At 36.7% G+C, this 22,079-nt stretch overlaps 2 protein-coding genes across 6 annotated transcripts; both read left to right on the top strand.

The window, feature by feature from the left end:
• Positions 1-3,998: 3,998 nt before the first annotated feature.
• On the top strand, positions 3,999-10,858 carry LOC18435571 (N-acetylglucosaminyl transferase component family protein / Gpi1 family protein). Of its 5 annotated transcripts, none has more exons than XM_088852972.1 (9): positions 3,999-4,367; positions 6,005-6,284; positions 6,486-6,647; positions 6,942-7,045; positions 7,140-7,361; positions 8,171-8,665; positions 9,789-10,207; positions 10,394-10,487; positions 10,582-10,858. In XM_088852972.1, coding segments are annotated over exons 4-9 (1,350 nt in total). In that variant the 5' UTR covers positions 3,999-4,367; positions 6,005-6,284; positions 6,486-6,647; positions 6,942-7,043; the 3' UTR covers positions 10,700-10,858. The 5 variants fall into 5 exon arrangements, with proteins under 5 accessions (XP_088709098.1, XP_006845677.1, XP_020523688.2 ...); XM_006845614.4 differs by having other exon boundaries at positions 6,005-6,400; XM_020668029.2 differs by having other exon boundaries at positions 6,005-6,404.
• A 6,317-nt stretch (positions 10,859-17,175) lies between these two features.
• LOC18435568 (COP9 signalosome complex subunit 5b) lies at positions 17,176-22,059 on the top strand. The gene is made up of 6 exons (XM_006845611.4): positions 17,176-17,757; positions 19,117-19,398; positions 19,611-19,758; positions 20,638-20,720; positions 21,317-21,394; positions 21,499-22,059. Exons 1-6 carry the CDS (start codon positions 17,353-17,355, stop codon positions 21,595-21,597), a joined length of 1,095 nt encoding a protein of 364 aa, XP_006845674.1. The 5' UTR covers positions 17,176-17,352; the 3' UTR covers positions 21,598-22,059.
• Positions 22,060-22,079: the final 20 nt, after the last annotated feature.

Below are 22,079 nucleotides of genomic sequence, written 5' to 3'. Positions count from 1 at the left end.
TCCGTGCGCATAATCCTCATGACCATATCGTGTGCTCAGAGATCCTTCACCACACAGAGTTATTGTGAGCTTTGAAGTTCAACAACTTTATCTAAAATCACTGCCCAGGGTGTCGTTTGAATCTCATTGTCAGTAACTTTAAGACTTTTGTAATAGAAGTCACGAATTTCGAGTGTGTTCCTTAGCTACGCAAAGAATATCAGAAAGCAAACATCAAGATAGAGAGAGAAAGAGAGTTTCCAAGAGGTCTTGTTGCTCCTCTGCCTCTGGTTGCCGTTAAAGAGCTTTTCGTTGCAGTAACAAGAAGAAAAGTTAGAGAGAGAGAGAGAGAGAGAGGGAAAGTGTGTTTGATGAAACAAAAAGAGACAATTATATTGTTTGTTGGTGCTGGTGCTGATGTTTCTGTTTTCTAGAGTAAGCAAGTTGTGACCAACATTGTGCAGGTTGTGATTGATGAGAGTGGACCTTATGCTCAAAACCGGAGCAGCACCGACACCGATGACGACCCTGGAGTTGTTGCTTGAGTTCTATATGAACTATTGGTTCTTCCAAGTGCCTCATGTTTGATGATCAAATTTTTCGATTCTGGTTGATAATCAAGCTTTCTGTTACTTGATCCTGTTTGATGATGGAGTTTTTGTTTACTCCATCCTATGTGACAATCGAATTTCTCGATCCTGGTTTATGATCAAGTTTTTTGTTACTTGATCATGTTTGATGATGGAGTTTTCCGTTACTCCATCATGTGTGATGATCGAGCTTACTCGATCATGTTTGTTCCAGATGCCTATGTTTCAATAATTGAGTTTACCGTTACTCAATCTTATTGAATGATTGAGTTTTGCGTTGCTCAATCATGTGAGATGATCGAATTTCTTTATGTTATTTGATCATGTCTACTGATCTAGTTTTTCGTTACTCGATCCTAGAAATTTTGAAGACCTGAAAATCAAACTCAGTTCTTTTATGCATCTTATTATTCAAACGCCAGCTGTTTTGTGTCAAAGCATCTTGAGTTTGAGGGGGAGTGTTAAAATATTGATATTTCGAGTTCATATTGATATACATCATTATAGAAGTCTGTGTATATATCTCTTGGTAAGATTAGGTATCTAGAAGATAATAAGAGATCAAGTCAAAGTTACATAGTCATCAAGTTATTAAACCATATTTATCTTCTCTAATTGTGTGATTATCTTTTATAAATAGGGATACTTCTGGATGTAAACATTCATCCAAAAATAGTGAAGATGTAGTCAATTGGATTTTGGATCCGCAAGCACAAGGTTTCGGCCTGAACCACATAAATGTTGTGTTTTATCTTCTTCTCTCTCCATTCTCCATTCAATGTATGTGCATGTATGCTCCCACGAATTCTAACATCGATAAAAAAACTAAAAAAAATTCAAAAATGCAAATTATAATATAAAATGCAAGAGCATTTAGATCTGTACGAAACGAATCATGAAAAAGATCCTATGACTCGGAACTAGGCCTAACGGAACTCTCAAGTTTATGTTTCTAAAGTTGGACTATGTATGTCTAGGTCCAAAATCGAACTTCGGTCGGGTCGACTTATCAGGTCTAGAATGCGTCCTGAACCCATTGTCGGCCCTACTTCTGTTTTTTTTCTTTTCTTTTTTTGAACAGGTTTTGCTTGGTTTAAAGCAGTGGTTTAAAAAATGGATCGATGCCCCGGATCAGGCATCCCAAAAACCCATCCAAATCGGTGAATCAGCGATCTGGATCGAGAATCAACTGAATCGATCGGATTAAACCTTAAAAAAAATCCAAAAAAATTATTAAAATTCATTATAAATGTTGGGTTTCAAGAATCCAATAAGAAATTGAGGTACTACATTATTAACTTTCATTTTTTTCATCAACATGCGAATATTGAGATGTTCTTTTCCTGTATAAAAAAAAAAAAAAAAAATTCAAAATATACCACATTCAATAAACGAGATAAAAGGAAAGAAAAAAGAGGGAAACGTCAACTTAAATATTCGAGTTACTTCAACAAAAGATCAACACAATTGGATTCACTTAACAAATAGATAAAATGGAAAATCAAAGATACTACACGATAGAAAATTGATACCTGGTAAATTTCAATTGTTTCCCTTAGCACATAGCATTATAGGACTGACGAACACTATGGACACTCTTGTGTTGCACTTACACCTACATGTGAATCACTGAAAGAGAGAGAGAGAGACCCAAAAACTCTCACAAAATGATGAATATCCAAAAATATTAATGGACTTACACGTACATGTGAATCACAGAACGATAGTGAGAGAGACTCAAAAACTCTCTCAAAATAACGAATATCCAAAAACATTAATGGACTTCGTCTGTTGAGCAATGGAAAATAAACCAAAGGAGAAGCAAAAGAATTCCAAAAAAAATTAAAAAAATAAAAAAATTGAGTAAGCATTAAGAAGAATGACATAATAATGTCATATTCTACCAACAATTGACACCATTAACTTCATGCAAAAATTCAAGTTCAACCAAAAATCCATAAAAAAAAATGCAAAAATCAACATGGCAAAAAAATATATTGTGCTCATAAATGGATCTAAAATCTGGTGCAAACTTAATTTTAAAGAAGCAACAAAACTTGACTCCTAAAGCAACTCAAGAAACCTAAAACCCCTTGTAAGACAGAATAAAGAAAAAGAAAAGTTAAACAAAAATGTCACCAAGTAAAACGAAATATAAAGCCTAACTTTCAGTGCAATGTACCAACTTAGAGACAGAGAAGGCATTCATCTAAACAATGCACGTCAAATACAAAAGAGAACGATACTAAAATTATCCAAAAAAGAGAAATTTACAGAGAAATTAGCACCTTGAGATCAGATTTGAGTTAGTTTACAGAGAAATTAGAACCTTGAGATCAGATCTGAGTTAGTTTCATGGAAAATAGCTCAGCCCTCTCATGTCGCCTGTGGATGCCGTCATTACTACTTCCTTCTAAGATAAGGTCAAACCGAAGAAATAATTGATTAGGGTTTTTTTTGCATCTCTTTCATTTTTCTCTCTCTACTTTTGTCTCTTTCTCTCTCTTTAACTGAATGTTGGATTGGATCCGTGTGACGTACCTCACTTCATATGCGCATTTGTCCTCCAAGGTCCACGTGAGAGTTTCTCCACCCAAATCACCACACGTGAGAGTCTCCTTCGCTCAAATCTGTCACGTGTTGTGTTGTGAGGTACGTTACCCCTCTGCCCAACTCACCGACTCACTACTAATGACGTCATAATCGTCGGTTCATGGCGTAGTTATTTGTAGAATCGCCGCCGGCCAAATTAAATTATTTTACTAAAATCGACACGGGATGATCGATTCTCGCGTGGACTCTAACGAGTCCTTTGCGACTCTCAGATCAAAGCCAAAAGATTTTATGCTTTATAGAAATACACTATTTATTTACTCCTTCCACTAAATTCAATACAGGAATAATTTTAGGAACTCAAATTTTGGGTTCAACCCATAGACTAATTTCAAATAAATAAATAAATAATTCCGAAATAAACTCTCAATGTGCTAGAAAAAATATTGTGTCAAAATTGAACAAGACGATCCTAATTTGAAGGGCAAGATCTAAGTATAAAAAAACTTTAAATTCATTCTCACTAATACTTCCAAAAAAAATTCACTCTTTCCAAAAATGGACTGGGCTATAACCCCCACTGATTTTTTTTAAAAAAAAAAAAAGAAAAATCTCCCAACTAGGTGTTTGAATGAGAGAGTAGACATTGCTCTGGTCCCGTGGTGCTTGTGGGAGAGCACCACTTTGGTTCTGATGTCCCAATGTGCGCTAGCTACCGCGAAAGCCCCGTTGCGTTAGCTCACATCCATTTTCGGAGTGCGCTAGCCCCTGTATACGTTGCCGGGTACATGCTCCCGCGGGAACAAAGTATACGTGCTCGTAACCAAATTGAAAAATGAGCCGTTTATGGACTGCTCGACTTGAAGGTTCTTTTTCACTTCATTAGAGAAAGAAACCCTCTCTCCCTCTCCCTCTCCCTCCGCGTGCCTTCCCGCCTTGTTTTCTCCAATCCGAGGGAGAGAGAGAGATGAGGGTTTTTAATGGAGATTGAGTCACAAAATTACAGTGACATGGACTGAGACAAGAGCGCAGAGAGACATGGACTGAGACATGATCGCAGAGAAGAAAGATATGGCGAGAGAGAAATGCAGGGTGTGGTGGCCAAGAAGCCTTTCATGCAAAAAACCCAAGTCAATGTTATTGTTTGGATGGTTCATTCCTTCCCCCTTTTCCAATTCCCTCGACATTGTGGTCGCAACCGGAGTTCCTCCCCACTCATTTTCTCTCTCTAAATCTTACTTCCAGGTAATTAATCACACCCAATTTTTGGATCCTCTCTCTCTAAAAAGTTCCATGTTTTTTTATCTTTAAATGTGTAGTAGCTGATAGCAAAAAATCACGGATTTTGAGTGAATAATCACATGAATGGCTAGGGCATCAAACCCACATTGGTGTTATTTATAGGGCAGGGGATTGTATTTTCTAGTGTTTCTCTTCATATTTTAATTTTTTCATAGAATTAAAAATATTCCTACTTTCCATGTTTGCTATTGATCGTTTGGTAAAGGAAAATGATTCTATTTTGAGCTTTTACTCTCTCTCTCTCACCCCCCCCCCCCCCCCCCCCCCTCTGCCCCCTTTTTTTTCTTCTGTATCTCATATAGACCCTTTACGTAGATTGTTACTCAAACAGCCTGGAATTCTAGGATTCTCGAATGGCGTGGAATTGCGGCTTTTAGTTTCATAATATTAGCGTCTTTATCTGTGGAATCCAGAGTCCATTAAATGGCTTGAATCCAGAGTCCATCGAATGGATTGACGTATAAGCAGGGTTAGCCCTATGGAACTCAGTGCTTGTGTTAGGTTAGGGTGTATTGGTCCTTTTTCTATTGACTGTGTATGTGATTTTCAAGTTAAAAGCTCAAATGGACCCAATTGATGAATTCTAATGAAACTCATTGAGAGAGAAATGCATGCAAAGTAGCAGTGAATCAATTCTATTGCTAAAACGCAAAAGGATTTTAAGCAAAGTGCATTGAGTGTTACCTTTATTTTGGAGAAGTAATTGACATCTCAATTCGGCACTGATATGAGGAAGGTGTCCTTTCTTTCTTGGAATTCAAATCATGAGAGAATCCAACATGAAGATCATCTTTTGTGAGAATAGTACTTCTTTAACGCCTTGAAAGACCATAATATGAGTAAGTGTACTGCAATGAAAACAAAAGATCACAAGAACTTTACATTCCTTATGACAAACCGCTATTTTGTTGCCTGTTGTTTTAAGCTCTGCTTTCTAACTATGATATAGTTGGATATTTCCTATCTCTCTGCTAGGATGTTCAACTTGATATCGTTATATATCCTAGTGCTATATTTTGGCAAATGAATTACTGCTTATGCTAATTGTGAAAGACACTCAGTGTTTAATTATAGAAAGGGAGTGGTGCGCATTGGTCATTCACTTAAGCATTTATTGTATTGACCTGCACTTCTTCATAAAATCTTTAGGGCATTTTATTTCTGAGGGACATATCCAGTTAGCAAAGCCACTATAATGCACATTGCTCATGTCTGACAAAAACATAAATTGTGTGCATGGTTCTCATCCATGTTAAAAAAATCAGAGTCGTCCAATATAAACCAAGATGGGTTGAAAATAGAATTCTGACTTCTCAGCAACTTATCAGTAATTTTTTCTCTATTTTTGGTATGCGTAATTTCCTCTGCAATCCTCAGTTATACATACCTATAGTGCACAAAAATCATGTATAAATCATTTAATTTACTATGAAACATTTTAATGCCTTTTATTTTCAGAGTTTTTCTATTTTTTAGGTTGTTTCACATGGAAAAGTATATAAAATGAAAAGCTCACTGACTTTTTTCTTGACCTTGAGTTCTTTAACCTCGGATCTGATTGCCTTCAATTCTTTCTTTAGGGGGCTCTTGATTCTACAAATCGCGAAATGCCTTTATGCCTTCAGGATCACTTTGTATTTTCCACCCTTGGCCATTTTATGGCAGATAATGAGTTGCGCAACAACATGGTGCTCAAAAATATGAATGGGAATCCAAAGAATGAAGGGTTTTATTCACAAACCAACAAAAGAGTATCGAGGAAATCAGGGTTATCAATTGAATGCAACATGCCTTGGAACTGTGGTTGCCAGATACTAGATACATCCTTGGAACCATACAGGCAATCTTCAATCACAACTGGTAATTGGATCCAGCTATTTTATGACTCCAAAGGAGTCGCTTGTAATGGGATCCAATGGGTTCCTAAGTTGCATCACATGCATAAGAATGGGATCTTGTCTGTCTCTGATGTTCATGTATGTAAGTGTCAAATATTTTGGTACTTGCTTTATTTACGGATGTCATTCATTAAAATAATTGTCCTTGACTTTGTTGTTATAGGTAATTATTTATGAGCAACCTGTTTGTGGTCTCCATCATTTTTCATTGAACTCTTGGGCTTCCTCCTATGAGCATCTGTGTGCTTCTCCGAGTGGTCAGATTTCCCATAAAAAGCCTCGGTGGATTGATGAACTTGATCAAAAGCAACCATTCTGTAACTTGGTGAGATTTGTTATATTTTATTTTCATTTATTTTAGCTTTTTAAAGTTTGGGGTTAGTGTGTTATGAACCTTGGTACTTAATTTGTGGATTTAAAATCCCCCAGGTGTGGCTGCTTTAAATTGATCTTTTTTGAGAGAAAGGAAATGAATAAATATTAGTTTTTGATAGTTCCAAGTCAATATAATACTTCTTCAGAAAATGTGGGATTCTTTGAGTGAACGTTGTGTCAATGGTACAATGAGGGTGATAGGTGTTTTACGGGGCTTTGCTTACATTTTGTTTCTTGATTACAGAATACTGTTATTGCGGCGCTCAATTGTTCACATGCTGCAAAAACAATCTTTTGGAGAAATGTGATTCCCCAAACTAGATCAGTGCATGTCATTGCCGTCTCCATGTATGTCTTTGTATCTTTTAAATTTTGTGGCCTCTTCTTTATCTAGGAAATCAGGTTCATGCTGTAAACTCTACTATTACTTTTTACTTTGCAGGATGGTTGCTTCTATATGGCAAATAGTAGCCATGACTATAGCATCGGCTTCTACCTTATATTACGTCCTTCTTCAGTGTAGTAATAGGTTTCTTAACCATTGCTTTCCATCTCTTCTTCATTGGATGCTCAATATGCTACTTGATCATACGTGGAAAATTGTTCATATTCGTAGTTGTCAGCTTCTTTATTGGCCCATTGTTCTTCTTGGCAGTTCTTTCAGGTATACTGTTAATCCCTTGGGCCTTTTAGTTCTATATTTTCATTATGTTTCATTCCCTTATGGAATAAGGGACCCTGAGAAACCATGGTTACTATCCTATCCAGTGTTTTAAAGATCAGATCGATTGGGTGAATCATCCACCCAACGTCCTGATTCGGATCGGAGATCCGGCCAAAGACAGAAAGAAAGAGACACAGAGAAAAAACAAAAACATTGAATAGAATATACAATATACATCATTTATAATACTATTCTAGTAATTCCTTTGTGGCTAGGATGTTAGGTCCTCTCCCAAAAGGAATGAGGTTCAATTCTCCCTCTAGACATCCTTTTTTTTTTGTAATAAAGGTTGAGCTAAGTTGAAAAAAAACAATTTGGAGCTATTTTAGAAACAAAGAGGGCGCTCTGACTATCCTTTAATACCCATGTGGGCTAGCCAACTAGGTCAGCCAACTTTGACGATATAAGAAATATATAATGACATTGAAAATCTGATTCCAACCAAGAACTGGTGCAGTCATCGGCAATTCCAGATCCGGATTCAATTCTGTTCCAGGTCGGTGACTTTTACAAGACTGGTCCTAGCAAATTATTGGAAGGGGCAGAAACCTCAAAACAGGACTTTATCCTAATTTTGCATCCCACTTTTCCCTGCCATATTAATTGGACTATGATGAACATGATCATAGTTGATTGTGTCACATACATCCTTTTCTTTGTGATGATATTTTCAATAGTTTTTCTGTTTAGTGTATGAGGTTCCTTGTTTACTGCCTGTCGTTTTGCAAACTGATTTGGTAAATTTGCAGGGCTCAATCATGTGTAGAATATGTGCACCGAGCTTCATTGATCAGGCATTCTGTTTGGTCAAGCATCATTGTTGATGTTCTACTTGGAAATGTTGTTGGTTTCATTCTTCTAGGTCATGTTGAGGAAATCTGCTTCTGGGTTTCCCATCTTGTTCGAGATATTACAAATGGTTTGCTACGCTCGGGTTGTGTGTGGTTGATGGGTGTTCCAGCTGGTTTTAAATTAAATACCGAGCTTGCAGAAGTGATTGGCATGATTGCTCTAAATGCCATACAAATCTGGTCAACTCTCTGGTTTTTTATGAATTCATTCTTTGCGTACTTTGTTAAAGTGCTTGCCATTTCTGGGATTCTTTTTGGGGTTACAGTTCCTGCTTCATTATGCATTGACTTGCTGTCACTGTCAACATTGCATATATGGGCTCTTCATTGGTTAATTTCGCTCATATATTCTCTACAAATCCAGGCTTTAGCATCTGTATGGCGCCTGTTCAGGTATGCGTTTTTGAGGCTTCGGTCTCTATAGCTATGGACAAGTGAGAGTTGAATTTCTTCAGGTTGTTGATTTTCCTTGAAACTTGCAAGTTTGGTGTTTGGGAATAACTGTGTTACAAACTTACAATGAACTTCTTTCTTGCGACATGGAGGTAGTGTAAACATCCGAAAATCTTGTTGACCAAGATGTCATGCCTCAGGAATTTTATACCCCTCCTGAATTTCAGATGCGTGCAGCCCAACATATAATTAAACCAAATGGATTCTGGAAACAATTGTAGTTTATTTTTTGATTACCATTGAATGAAATTATAGGTGGTGGTCTAGAGTATCCACCTCTGGTGCATATCTCATTTTACTGGGTCCCGCTGCCACGCCACCACGTCATTTCAATCGATGGCAATGACTCAAAGACGTCGGATTAGTATACTCAACCTTGTCCTAATTTGGTCACTTTGTCGTGACTTCTCTACATAAAATTAGGGAAGATAGGAAGAGAAAACCTTTAAAAGGAAACCTCTAGTTGTTTAGCTGTATTTAAACTTGGGGAAAGTTTCTATATGGCCTGCTTAGCCTGCCTGGTACCCCACATTAAATGACACTATAGGTGGGTGAGACACCCAAACAATTCCAAATCACCTCCAAATAATAATCCTGCAATTAATATTTGATTTGGAGTTCCAGAAGGACTCTAAATCCCTTACACATTCACCTTCCACTCAAATGGAGGGTGCAGATGTGAATTGGAGTTGGCAATATATTTGCAGCATTTTTGGAGTTCCAAGTCAATTCTCTTTTGAAGACAGTTTTTTAAGTGGCTTCTTATGATTCGATTTGGAGCTACCGCTCCGATCCACTGTCCATTCAAATAGACAGCCCAGATTTGATTTGCCTGTAGCAATCACTTTCGGGCATTCATGGAACTTCAGATCAATATTTTTAGACCATTGATTTTAGGGATAAGGAAACTGATATAGATTTTTTTTGGGCCTCTCATCTACATCAAAACTGGTTTGAAGTAGAGTGACATAATAATATAATGTTGACACGGAGAAATATTATGTTTTAGACCTTATAATTGAACATACATCTAAAAGAGTCGCTTTTTTTTCTGAACAAGCAGAGGCAGGAAGTGGAACCCTCTTCGGCAAAGACTAGACAGTTACAACTACAGCGTGGAACAACATGTTGTTGGATCCCTTCTCTTTACTCCCCTCTTGCTTCTCCTGCCCACCACCTCAGTATTCTATATCTTCTTCACCATTTTGTACAGGACAGTCAGTTCCATTCATTTTCTCATGGAGTTAGCCATTTCATTTCTACATGCTGCCCCTTATGCTGAAATATTTCTATGGGTTGTATGGCCAAGAATGTTTCCCTCAGGAATATGGTTCAAAATTCTCTCTGAGCATTCTGAATCATGCAGGCAATCTCCCAAAGGGAATGGTCGAAATGATTTTATTGAAAGTTCTCAAGACTTAGGAATATCAAGAAGAATGACAACGGTAGTCTCAATTCTTGGGAGCAATTCTGCGACCATTGGTACATTTTACTGATATCTCCCTAAATTTTCCTTTTTATACTATAGTTTGAGCTATTCCTTTGAACTCTACTGATTTCTCATATTATCTCTTTGTGGAAGAACTTGAAGGAATTTGTTTTAATTGACAATGGATGGCTAAGAAGTTTAGTAACATTTTTGCTAATGATGAAAGGTGTAAATTGTAGGTCAAGTTCTCCATCCTCATTCGAGAAAGGTCTTCAGTGGGGTTTCTATGTCTTCTGTTGTTTCATCTGCCTATGGAGTTTTCAGCGGTAGAAGGTGATTTCACATTCCCGTTTGATAGTTGGGTATCTTTTAATTGTATAATCTTGGTGTCTCTTTCTCTCTCATATGTTGTCATTCCTCTTTACAGAATACCTTCTGCTTTGCACGCCAAGTTGCCTTTGACCCTTCCATGGATGTCAATCGGCATAAGAGAATTCTGGTGGCTTTGTTGCGACTCTATACGCACTAGAATGCGAAAATTTTAACCCCTTTTGTAGTTTTTTCCTCATAATCCTATTCATTTTTTCATGTGCCTTATGTCATTTACTATTTTGCACATTGGTTTCACGATTTTTTTTTGTTTTGAGTAAGAAATATCAGGATGTCACACTCTTTTTGCTGAGCTGATTACATCTTAAGATGCATTAGTGGGTGGAGTGTTTATCAAGCATTCATCCTCTTTTACAGGATGATGCAAGTTTGTTATCTAAATTTGTGCTTAAATTTCTCAGCAATGATACATTTTCATTTACACTTATGAAACCCAAGGGCATCCCCTCTCAATTAACCCCTGCTCAAAATATGTTTTGAACATGTTGACATATTTCTAGTAGAAATCTCTCTCACACACACACACACAAAAATTAGTCTAATAAACTTTTTTTGTATAGTTAGTTTAGTTCATTCTGCATTATATTTATAGTATAACGCATCTTTCTCTTGGTAACTTTTAGTTTGCCTTTATATTTAGGGAAAGGTTTCTATGCTTCCTGTACGGCATAGAAGTTCTATCCTCCCTTACCATCTAGCCGTTCAATTTTGATCAAGAGACCCACTCACCGTTTGATCTTAGATCCGACATCTCAAAGTATTTTATTTTTTGCTTTTTTTATACAAATTGTATGAATATGAAATTTAGTATGTGCTATCTTCTCATTGAGGCGCACCTATAAAAAATATTAAAAATAATTTTTCGATAACCCCTTAAATCTTTCAGGGGTATTTTGGTCATTCTTTGTGATATCCTTAAAATATATTTTCATATCTAGGTATAAAGTTTAATGTTGCAAAGATAGTGTAGATCGAGCAGATCAATTGAAACTTAGAAGTCTTGAAAATTGATGGTCCAAAAATGTATACATTAGTTCCAAAACTTGAAATCTTTTTTTTTCTCATGTTCATGTATCTTGATGTCGAGATGATCAATTTGAAGATATTTGGGCATCAAAACAACATTTTCTAATGAAAATTTTGAGGTAGGCTTTGATTGTTTAGAGCCTAAGCTCTACATAAACTTTTCCTTAAAAATATAACATTTTTTTGCGAAAATTTCTAAAACCCCTTATAATGTACTCTATGGACACTCTACCCCCACCCTCATATTTTTCTCACTTTTTTTTATAAAAAACCAACTTTTATAACTGGAACCCCCCAAACCTAAAAAAACATAAAATGTATGATAAAATTACCCCTCGTTTTTAATTTACTTTTTATCTTCTTTTTTTTTTTGACCTTTACCCTACGCCCCTACGTTTTTTACCTTCGCTCCATTCATTTTCCTACCTTCACGAAATTTCCCATTTCCTTTTCCTTCAATAGCGTATTTCTCCTTTTTCTCTCCACCATTTTCCCTTACGCCTTTTTCCATTCTTTCTCTTTCGTCACGGTATTCTCATTTTGTATTCCACGATTTTTCCTCATTTCATTTCTCACTCTTTAAATGTGAGTTCTTGTCTACCACTTTTTCTACAAGGTCCACTATCTCTCTCTCTTGACCTATTTTTTTGCTCTCCCTCTCTCTACTTTTAGCCCTATTTTCTCTCTCTATTTAAGCCAAAACTCTACTTCTTTCTCAATCTCTCTTTTTACGAAGGCCCCACTCTCTCACAAAGCATCACGTTTTTTTTTCTCTCTACAATCAAAGGTCATACAACTTTGTCAAAGGTCGTACAACTTTGTCACAATCTCTATGAAGGTTTTTCTCACCCCCACGAAGGTCCCACAACTCTCTATGAAGGTCCCACAGAGCACTGATCCCATCACAGGTCAAGCTCGATTTTTTAGGACCAAGTATGAAAGAATAGATCAATTAAATCTTTAAAACATTTTTATAATGCTATTTATGTTGTAACTTCAACTTTGTCGTTAAGGCTTGGCATGGAAACCTTTTACTTAATCATATGAAGTAAAAATGTAAATCAAAAGCTTGTTAATTGTCTTTAAATTTAGGGAAAATTAAATTTATGTTGTTTTTTATCAAAAGGTGGATGAAAACGTATCCTTGAAATTTGTTGTTGGGTTTTTATTTAGCTACATTGGCTGTATTTAATTTGTCATCGACAAATGAAAGAATGGATAGGTGATTCAAAAGATGTATTGATTTTTCTTATTCTTAATTTGTTATAATAAATGGTAGACAAAACTCAGGTGTATGAAGTAAAAGAATGGATAGGTAATTTGTTTTTTGCTCTGAATTTTGTCTGTCATTTATCATTGTGCACTTTTTGTATTTTTGCTGGGGTAAGTCGCTTGGAACTTGAATTCAATTATTTGATTTCGGGTTTCAAGATGTAGTATTTGATTATTGCTACTTACCTCACAAAAATGGTTGGTTTTCTGTCTAATTTTATCCAAACCAAATTGGTCACTATACAATTTCCTGTTTTCTGATTTTATCAAAGGTATAGTGGAATTTTTAGTAATTTTGGTGTTTGTTTTTTCAATTTCTAATGTGGCTTTAGCCATCATTAAAAAAACTAATGGAAAAAATATTGTTTATATTCACTAATTCTCGTGGAGTTAAATGAGTGTTATTTCCTTTGTAATTTTTTGGGATGACTAGCTGTCTAAATGAAGATAACTAATGGTTTTCAATTAAGATTCGGAGAGCTTCTGGTTCATTACCATCTTAGATCACTCGCTCTCTTCCAATTTATGAAATTAAGTGCCCTATTGCTGACAATCAATGTTGCCCTTGATATCTTATTATCTTGTTATACTTTGTAATGTTTACCATAATAGCATGCTTCACTGCACAAAACGTGTCAGATCCCCAACTTTCCATCATTTAGGGAAACCCAGCCTACCCAATAGCCTTGCTCTTTGGTTGGCTACTCTATGTAGACCAATCCCTCTAAGTGACATTCTCTATAATAGCTAGATTCAGTTCCCCAACATCTATTCATTGTATAATTTCTTAGGAAATCTCTTAAGGAAATTTGCAAAGCTCTTGGTAAAATATAATTTGTTATTAAAAAACAATAAGCATATGGCAAGTTCAAGGCTAATATTTAATATGTTGTATATGTAAGTTACTACAAATATTGTGCAGGACAGAAACAAATGGATGATTGCAAATTAATTTATTGTATTTTCGGTGGAGAACTCCGAACAAGTGTCGATGGGACTTTAGATGGTGGAGATGAGTGGATATGAGGAAAGTAAAACCGAGGAGGAAGATGGTGGAGATGAGGAAAGAGAGACTAAGGATGCAAATGGTAAAGATGAGGAAAGAGAGAGCGACAGTGATGAGGAAAATGAGAGGAGAACAAAGAGCAAAAATGACAAGGGCAAGGGTATTGCAAGTTGGCCCAAAAAATGGTTGAGGCCAAGAAAGTGAATATCATATATTTTTCATTTTGACATGTACTTTTTTTATGATATCTAAAAATGTAAATTAAAAAGGTTATGAACATTTTTTTGAGACATATGTTAATTTTTTTTCTTTTTTTGAGACATATGTTAAATTTATTTTTGTACAATTGAAGCTACTCTATTATTGTAGCAAGTTAATGAAATGTTCATTCTTTTTGATGTCGTTATGTTAATAGAAGAAAAATCTAATATCAGAATTCTTTTAAATGAAATATGCAAATAGCTCAATGTATTGTTTATCAATGTAGTTCCTGTTTTGAAACTTGGCCAAGCATACGCCATGAGGTTGAAAAGATTGAGAAAATATGGTGGTTGATAAATTTAAGATGATGGAAACTATGGTGGTTGATAATCAACAATTTGATATTCATTTGATGGTTGATAATCATTCATTGTCTCAATAATTAATCGCAGTAATTTGATCAACAAAAAGATGTTGGACCATAGATTTGCTAATAAAGATGATCATCCATTGCCCAACGCAAAGAGTTTGGACCACCATTCATAGCAAGCTAGCACTTATAAAATGCACTTTGGCACTTCCTGAAGGCACTCCAGCACTTCCTGAAGGCACTCCGGTACTTGAATAGCACGCACCGACACTCCATGAAAAGCGTTTCGGCAATTCATGCATAGCGGTCCGGAGATTTGGTTCCTAGACTTATGGGCACTCCGACACACGGACCATGGCAATCCAGCGATTTGGTTCCTGGAATTATCAGCACTTTGACACACGCACCATGGCAATCCGGCGATTTGGTTCCTGGACTTATGGGCACTCCGGCACACGCACCATGGCAATCTGGCGATTTGGTTCCTGGACTCATGGCACTCTGACAGAGTCACGCGTCAGTTCGAAAGTTTGTCGGCACTCCGGCACTGTCACCGCAGGGGTCCGGCGATTTGCTTCCTAGGCTTATGGGCACTCTGGCACACTGACCATTGCAATCTGGCGATTTGCTTCCTAGTTTCATGGTACCGCGGCACATTCATGCGGCAGTCCGGCAATCTCGTTATTGGCTTCACCGGCACTCCAGCACTGTAACCGCAGCAGTCCTGCAGTTCATTTCCTAGAGTCATGACACTCCGGCAGAGTCATGAGGTAGTCCGGCAAAGCGTGGGCACTTCGGCATAGACGCCGTAGGGGTTCAACGATTGGCTTCCTGGATTCATGGCACACCTGATATTTTTCCTGGATTCATCTCCCCTTCGGCATTCTAACCGTGGCAATCTGGCGATTTGGTGGATGGATTCATGGCCGTCCGACAAAGTCACGGGGAAGTCCGGCAATGCTTGGGCATTCCGGCACAAGCACCAATGGAGTCCGGCGATTATCTTACTAGATTCATGGCGCCCAGGCACAATCACATAGTAGTCCGACGATGTTCATTCTGGCATAGGTTAGTCTGGGTTTAGTTATGAGCAGTCCGACGATGTCATCGAATAGTCCGCCTTTTATGTATTGTTCTCTGACGATTATTTACCGAGATTATCAGTACGGTTTTTTATAGCATCAATCAGGTGGTTTTCTCAATCATTCCGACGTTGTAGAGCTTCGGTCCGGTGGTTTGCTAACTTGAGTAGGAAGTCCGGCAATTCGTTGTCTGGGTCTGGCATTTTGTAATCTATGGTCCGGCGTTAGTTATCTACGGTCCGACGTATCATTGTCTAAATAAGCAATCAGGTATTACAGTAAATCAGACCGGCATATGTGATGAGTTTAGCAAATAAGTACCGCGATCCAACGAATGTATTATTGGGGTCCATCGTTCATACGGTGACGGTACAAGAAGGGGTAGTTTTGTCAAAAAATTACAACTTTTTTAATAAGGGAGGTTTTAGTTATAAAAGTTGGTTTCTTATAAAACAAAGTGAAAAAAGTTTGGGGTTAGGGTTAAGTGTCTAGAGAGTACATTCTATAGAGTTTTTAGCAATTTTTTCTTCTTTTATTTATGAAAATGATTGCACTGACTTGTCTAGCCTTAGCATTTTAAAGTGAAGTACCAAACAACCGCCACACTCATAGTCGCCGATGTAACAGTGGTTCTACCCCCTTACATTCGGACTAGGAGCTTGAAACTTTTTCTTCATTGAAAATTCTGGTTCCAAGTTCCCAAGGGTAAAGTTGGAAGGGTACGATCATCATTTCTCTTTGCATTTTTTGCACTGCAACGGATTATAGAGTGAGTAACAAACCTTTTGCGCCACTCTAAATCTAATAAAACCGTAATGCCTTTTGGTGCTTCCTTCTAGGTTAGGAAGTGCCAAACGCATTACATATCTAATAGATTCATAATGTTGTGTGCCAGCGGTTTATTTTGGTATAACACGAAAAATTGGAGAAAAATTAGCATAAAAGTTAAAGAAAAAAATAGGAAATCTTTAAACACTTTTGTAATTAATAATTATAAAAAATATTATAGATAATTTCTCTTATTTTTAATTTCAAATGGAAACGGCCGCTTTTGGTTCTCATTAAGAATGGCAATGTACCTAGACCCAACCTGGGTATACCCGATACGAGTCTAGGTATGGGTCCAACATTTGGACCCCGTGGGTCAGGTCCAGGTCTAGATCCAGTTGAATCCGACCCGTACCTGTAAACTGTTGAAGATAAAATACTTCAAACCCTATTATAATTTGTATATAATAGGTACTCAGAGTCATCTTAGCTATTAAACAATAAATTAGACGGCTCGAAATCTAATAACGGGTGATTGTAACCTTGTTGCCAATAATATGGGAATACAATAGTAAAAATAAAAGTTAAAAAAAAAAAAACTCACATTGAGGGTGGCAATGAACTCGACCAAAGACCGAGGGACCCAATAGGTACGAGTATGGGTCCAACTTTTAGACCCGACAAATCGGGTCCAAATCCAAAATTTAGATTCGAATACTATTTGGGTCTGGATCCAGGTCAAGCCAGACCCGACCCATACCTGACCCGTTACCATCCCTATTTATCATTCCATGCAAGCCCAAACCACCATCTATTAATGGGGCCGAGGGAGTGACTACACAATATGATCCAGCGCGACTACGCTATTCACAATATCAGATCACCCCTTCCCCACATTGGGATGTTAAAGAACCATCCGAGTCTAAATTACAAACCCTGGCCCTGATTTTGATCACCTAAACCCTGTAAGCCAGTGCTAGGGTTTCTTCTGCAACGATTCTTGTTTCTCCATCATCTTACCACTGTGAAAACCCTAATTTTGTATCTCTAAACCCTAATCTTGGCCTTTAGCCATTTTCGGCAATGGAGCCTTCTTCTTCCTCAAACTCAGCGAGAATGGCTCAACAAACATGGGAGCTCGAGAATAACATTGTGAACATGGAGTCTCCTGGCGCCAATGACTCTGATTCTATCTATTTCTATGACGACGCGGCTCTGACCAAGATTCAGCAAGAGAAGCCATGGCAATCCGATCCCCATTACTTTAAGAAAGTGAAGATTTCAGCGCTAGCTCTGCTGAAAATGGTGGTCCATGCCCGATCTGGAGGGACGATTGAAGTCATGGGGTTGATGCAAGGGAAGATTGAGGGTGATACGATTATTGTTATGGATGCCTTTGCTCTCCCAGTTGAGGGGACTGAAACTAGGGTTAATGCTCAGGCGGATGCTTATGAGTACATGGTCGAGTATTCTCAGACAAACAAGCAGGTGATTCTATTTGAGTAAATTTCAAGCTTTTGAGTTTTTATTTTTATTTTTTATAGTATTTTATTTGGTATTTTGTGTTATGACACTGTGAGATATACGTTATTGTATGCTTCAATGTTTGATTATATGAATTATGTTTTGTTGCTGTGAAGATTAGGATTTGGGGTTTCTCGATATGGCATTAAATTATTCACACAATAATCATAATGGTGAACCAAACCACTTATTGTGAAAGTTGGTAATTAATTGAAAACGTGTTAGAACTGGAAATTGCTCAATACAGTGTTGAATGTCTTCAATAATCATAATAGAAATGAATCCATGAATGTGAAAATAGTAGTTCAGTTGCAAATGTATCAGATGTGGAAATTACTTGATATGGTGTTAAATTTATTGTGATGGTAACCACGTTGTTGAACGATTCATTGAATGTGAAACTAGGAATTTAGTAAATTGATAATTTGTGTTGATTTTTAACAATAAATTTACTGTTACATTGACATCAGAATGCATGGAAAACTAGACTGTTAATTGAAATCCGAGAATCACATGTTGCAATTTGTCAAGTCCATTGTGTGCGTTTATTAGTTATATTGATTATTAAATTGTCAATTGATAAGTGGGCTTAAGAGTTTTAGATTCTCTAGTACTATAAGCAATACTAACTGCAGAAAAGATAGGTGACTGAGATTCGTATAAACGAAAGGAATGGATAATAATTTAGATTACTGGTGATTTTTTTCTATACTATAGGATGAGTCTTTGAACAGGCTAACATGTAAGTAGGACAATTTACCTCATGATTTTTTCTTGAATTTATTGAAGGTTGATTGATGCCATTTACTCGTTCATTTTGAGTATCATTTGCGTTCAATATATTGACTATCACAGTTGTACATAACAATACCATGGGGAAATTTACGATCCTCATATTTGGTTTAAAGAACTCCCTAAATGTTTGAGAAACTAATAAATCTTCCATGATTGTGTACAAACTGTTTGTTGTAGGTGTGAATGTCTATTAACTTCAAAATACCTAAGCATAGATATTTGAAGACAAAACATTTGTATTGTGTTACAATTGTCTATATTTTACAGATTGAAGATCTTACCCATAACTTTGCGACTTCCGTATTGTTGACATGTTAAGTTTTATCTATTGGCCTATAGTGAATGAAATTGGAATTTTCAATGTGTAAGATGTTTTTTGCATGCAATAACTCAAGTAGGCGTCTGTGCCCTATAAAAGTGACACAGATTTCTTTATGGTCGTCTTTTTTTGGGGTTCGAAGGCCACACTTATCGCTGTAGGACGAGAACAATAACATTTGGTTTCCTTGGGGATTCCAATTTGTACAGGCTGGACGTTTGGAGAATGCAGTTGGATGGTACCACTCACATCCAGGTTATGGATGCTGGCTTTCTGGCATTGATGTGTCAACTCAGCTGACAAACCAGCAATTTCAAGAACCATTTTTGGCAGTTGTTATAGATCCAACAAGGACTGTTTCTGCTGGAAAGGTTGAGATTGGTGCTTTTCGCACATATCCTGAAGGATACAAACCCCGTGATGAGCCTGTCTCAGAGTATCAAACTATACCTCTCAATAAGATTGAAGATTTTGGTGTTCACTGCAAACAGGTATGTTAATTATCATTCTGTTTGTTGATTGGTACATTTCTTCATAAAGTGAGTATTTTTAGTACTTCATTGATGTATGCTGCTCTTTAAAATTTTGCAGTGTTAGTTATTAGAGATAACTGAAAGTTTGTCCAAAGATCGATGGAATTTCTTGATAGGCATGTACCATCATCAATTCTTAATCTTGATAAATATTTTATTGATTTCTGCAGTATTATGCATTGGATATCACCTACTTCAAGTCCTCACTCGATTCCCACCTTTTGGATCTTCTATGGAACAAGTATTGGGTGAATACCCTATCGTCTTCACCCCTTCTGGCAAATAGAGATTATGTTGCTGGCCAAATTTCAGATCTTGGTGTGTTATATTTTTCTTTATTGTATCACACTATTTATTTGTTTGTTGTGTTTAATGCTTTGAGAAATTTTCTTGTAGTCTTGAGATTTACAAGTTATGCCATTCTTTTGCACTATTTTTATTTTATTTTTGAATAGTATTTCAAAAAGTTTTGTATATTGTTAGATCCAATCATCAAGTAACGAATATGGATAATTGTTGAAATTTCATGGGATGTTTGTTGCATCTTAGTTAAGGTGGAAGCATTAGAGTAGATAGTAAATTGGGTTCAATCCATTATGTTAAAGGCTACACTTGGAAGTTGGTCTACTTACACATTTGTGTTCCAATTAATTTCACTCTAGAACCTTCAGTTGTTTTAGTTCCACAGGATAATTTTGGTGTATCCGTAGCGCTCTTATGGAGTATTCCATTTAATAATGAATGCAGTATTGGCAGTTTCTTCCTATTGAACTCATCCCTCAAATTAAACTTTACCAGATCTATTGGGAGTGGAACTATGGTTTTCATTTTTTTTAATTTATTTTGAACCATTGGGGGTTATTAATATTGCTGTGTTTGATGCATTGTCAATTAGAGCTCCAAGACAGAAGTATGGAAATGTTTATTTGTGAGTTTTTCACTTTTCAGTTTCATGCCAGTTCGACCAAATCCATCCCCCCGAAATATGGTCTCTATATGCTTGTGAAAACTCAGTTTTTCTGATCAGAAAAACTATATAAATAATTTTGTTTGTTCTTTCAATATTATTGTTACACTGATATTTACCATATGGTATTTAGGCATTGCCATAAGTTACCATTAACGAAGTCATTTAACTTAATTTTAAAAACTAATGACACTACTTCAGATTAACAGGACATCTTCTCTTTTTTACAGCGGAAAAGCTAGAACAAGCCGAGAATCACCTTTCCCATTCACGCATGGGTTCTTTCCTTGTGCCTCCACTACGAAAGAAAGAGGTTAGTCAGCCCATGTAATTCTGTTTCAAGGACGGGTGCCCTTTTCAATTTGATGCAAGACCTTTGATATCACTTCACATAAAGAGATTAGATCCACTGGATTTCTTAGAAACATGTGATTAATGGATTTATCTTTTAAAATCTCTGATGAACATGTGTAAATAATGTTTGGGCAATTTATCAAACTACCCGTGAAAGGTAAACCATTTATCATTTTACACATTTGCAACTGTTGTTCCAACTTATAATCATTTGTCTTTTGATGGGCATTTTGAAATTAAAACACGCCATATGGGTAAAATGTTAGATGGTTAACCTCTCATAGGTATTTTGATAAATTTCCCTAATGTTTTTTCAATCATGAGCTATCTTATAGAAGTTTAAGAAATAATGTTTATCAAGCATCACAAAAATTTAATTTCTTGACTTACTGCTTCACTTTTAACAACTTCAGAGCTGTGGCATCGTATCACTCATGCACTATCAGGACCTGCAAAAAATTTTAAGATGCAGTGTTTTCCTTTCCTGTACAAGGGTGATTGTCTTCGTAGTTTGTCCGTATTTCACATTTCCTTTGTAATTTGTTGGTCTTGCAGGATGATTCTCAACTTGCAAAGATAACCCGTGACAGCTCGAAAATAACAGTCGAGCAGGTTCATGGGCTCATGTCACAGGTAACACACTTCTTGGATATCATTCTTATTTGAATTTTGGTTGTCAAATGTACTTGTTTGGTCTGTTCAGCTAAGCTTATACGATGTGTTTGTGTGGTTTCAAGGTTATCAAGGACACACTCTTCAATTCAGTTCATCAGGCTTCTAGGATGCTACCAATCCTGACTGATCTGTCGGATCCCGAGCCCATGGTTGAGACATGATGTCAGAGGAAAAGGAGTGACAAGGAGTATCATCCTGTACTCATGTTACATACTCTTTATGGCGTTCAACTTAGACTGTAGAGGGTTTTTGGGACCTGGTAGAGCTGAAATCCTTTTTCCTGGTTTCATTTTGGGGGGCGATGGAGCCCTAAGCGCTACTGTTTTTTTTGCAGTGCATTTTGAGCTTTGACAAAAAGTTATCTGAGAGTTGTCCGTCTTTGAGGGGTCTTATAATTATCTTTCATCGGCCAGCACTGTAATGAAAAAAGAACACCCTCTCTGTACTCTCTCTCTCTCGTGCATTAGACTGTTAATCTGTGTTATAGAAATTTGGAAACCAGTGGATGAACCTAGAAAAAGAATGAAGCTTGTAAGACAGCATCAATTGCAGTGGCTTGTGCTGGATTCTTGTAAGCCTACTATAGGAAAAAAATGTTAAAAAGTGATTCCTATTCTCATCCATTCAAGGAAAATGTTTAAAC

Source organism: Amborella trichopoda, chromosome 12, assembly GCF_054954075.1.
Source record: "Amborella trichopoda isolate Santa Cruz 75 chromosome 12, AtrichopodaSantaCruz75HAP2 v2.0, whole genome shotgun sequence".
Lineage (NCBI taxonomy): Eukaryota > Viridiplantae > Streptophyta > Magnoliopsida > Amborellales > Amborellaceae > Amborella > Amborella trichopoda.
The sequence above is the reverse complement of the archived record's forward strand: the minus strand, read 5'-3'. Positions and strand labels throughout refer to the sequence as shown.

Excerpts from the sequence above, each read along its gene's own strand:
- LOC18435571 (XM_006845614.4), top strand. The coding sequence starts at position 4,173 with ATGATCGCAGAGAAGAAAGATATGGCGAGAGAGAAATGCAGGGTGTGG. Across the intron at positions 7,362-8,170 it reads CTTCTTGGCAGTTCTTTCAG|GGCTCAATCATGTGTAGAAT; the intron begins GTATACTGTTAA and ends GTAAATTTGCAG. Across the intron at positions 8,666-9,788 it reads TCTGTATGGCGCCTGTTCAG|AGGCAGGAAGTGGAACCCTC; the intron begins GTATGCGTTTTT and ends CTGAACAAGCAG.
- LOC18435568 (XM_006845611.4), top strand. The coding sequence starts at position 17,353 with ATGGAGCCTTCTTCTTCCTCAAACTCAGCGAGAATGGCTCAACAAACA. Across the intron at positions 19,399-19,610 it reads TTGGTGTTCACTGCAAACAG|TATTATGCATTGGATATCAC; the intron begins GTATGTTAATTA and ends TGATTTCTGCAG. Across the intron at positions 20,721-21,316 it reads CTCCACTACGAAAGAAAGAG|GATGATTCTCAACTTGCAAA; the intron begins GTTAGTCAGCCC and ends TTGGTCTTGCAG.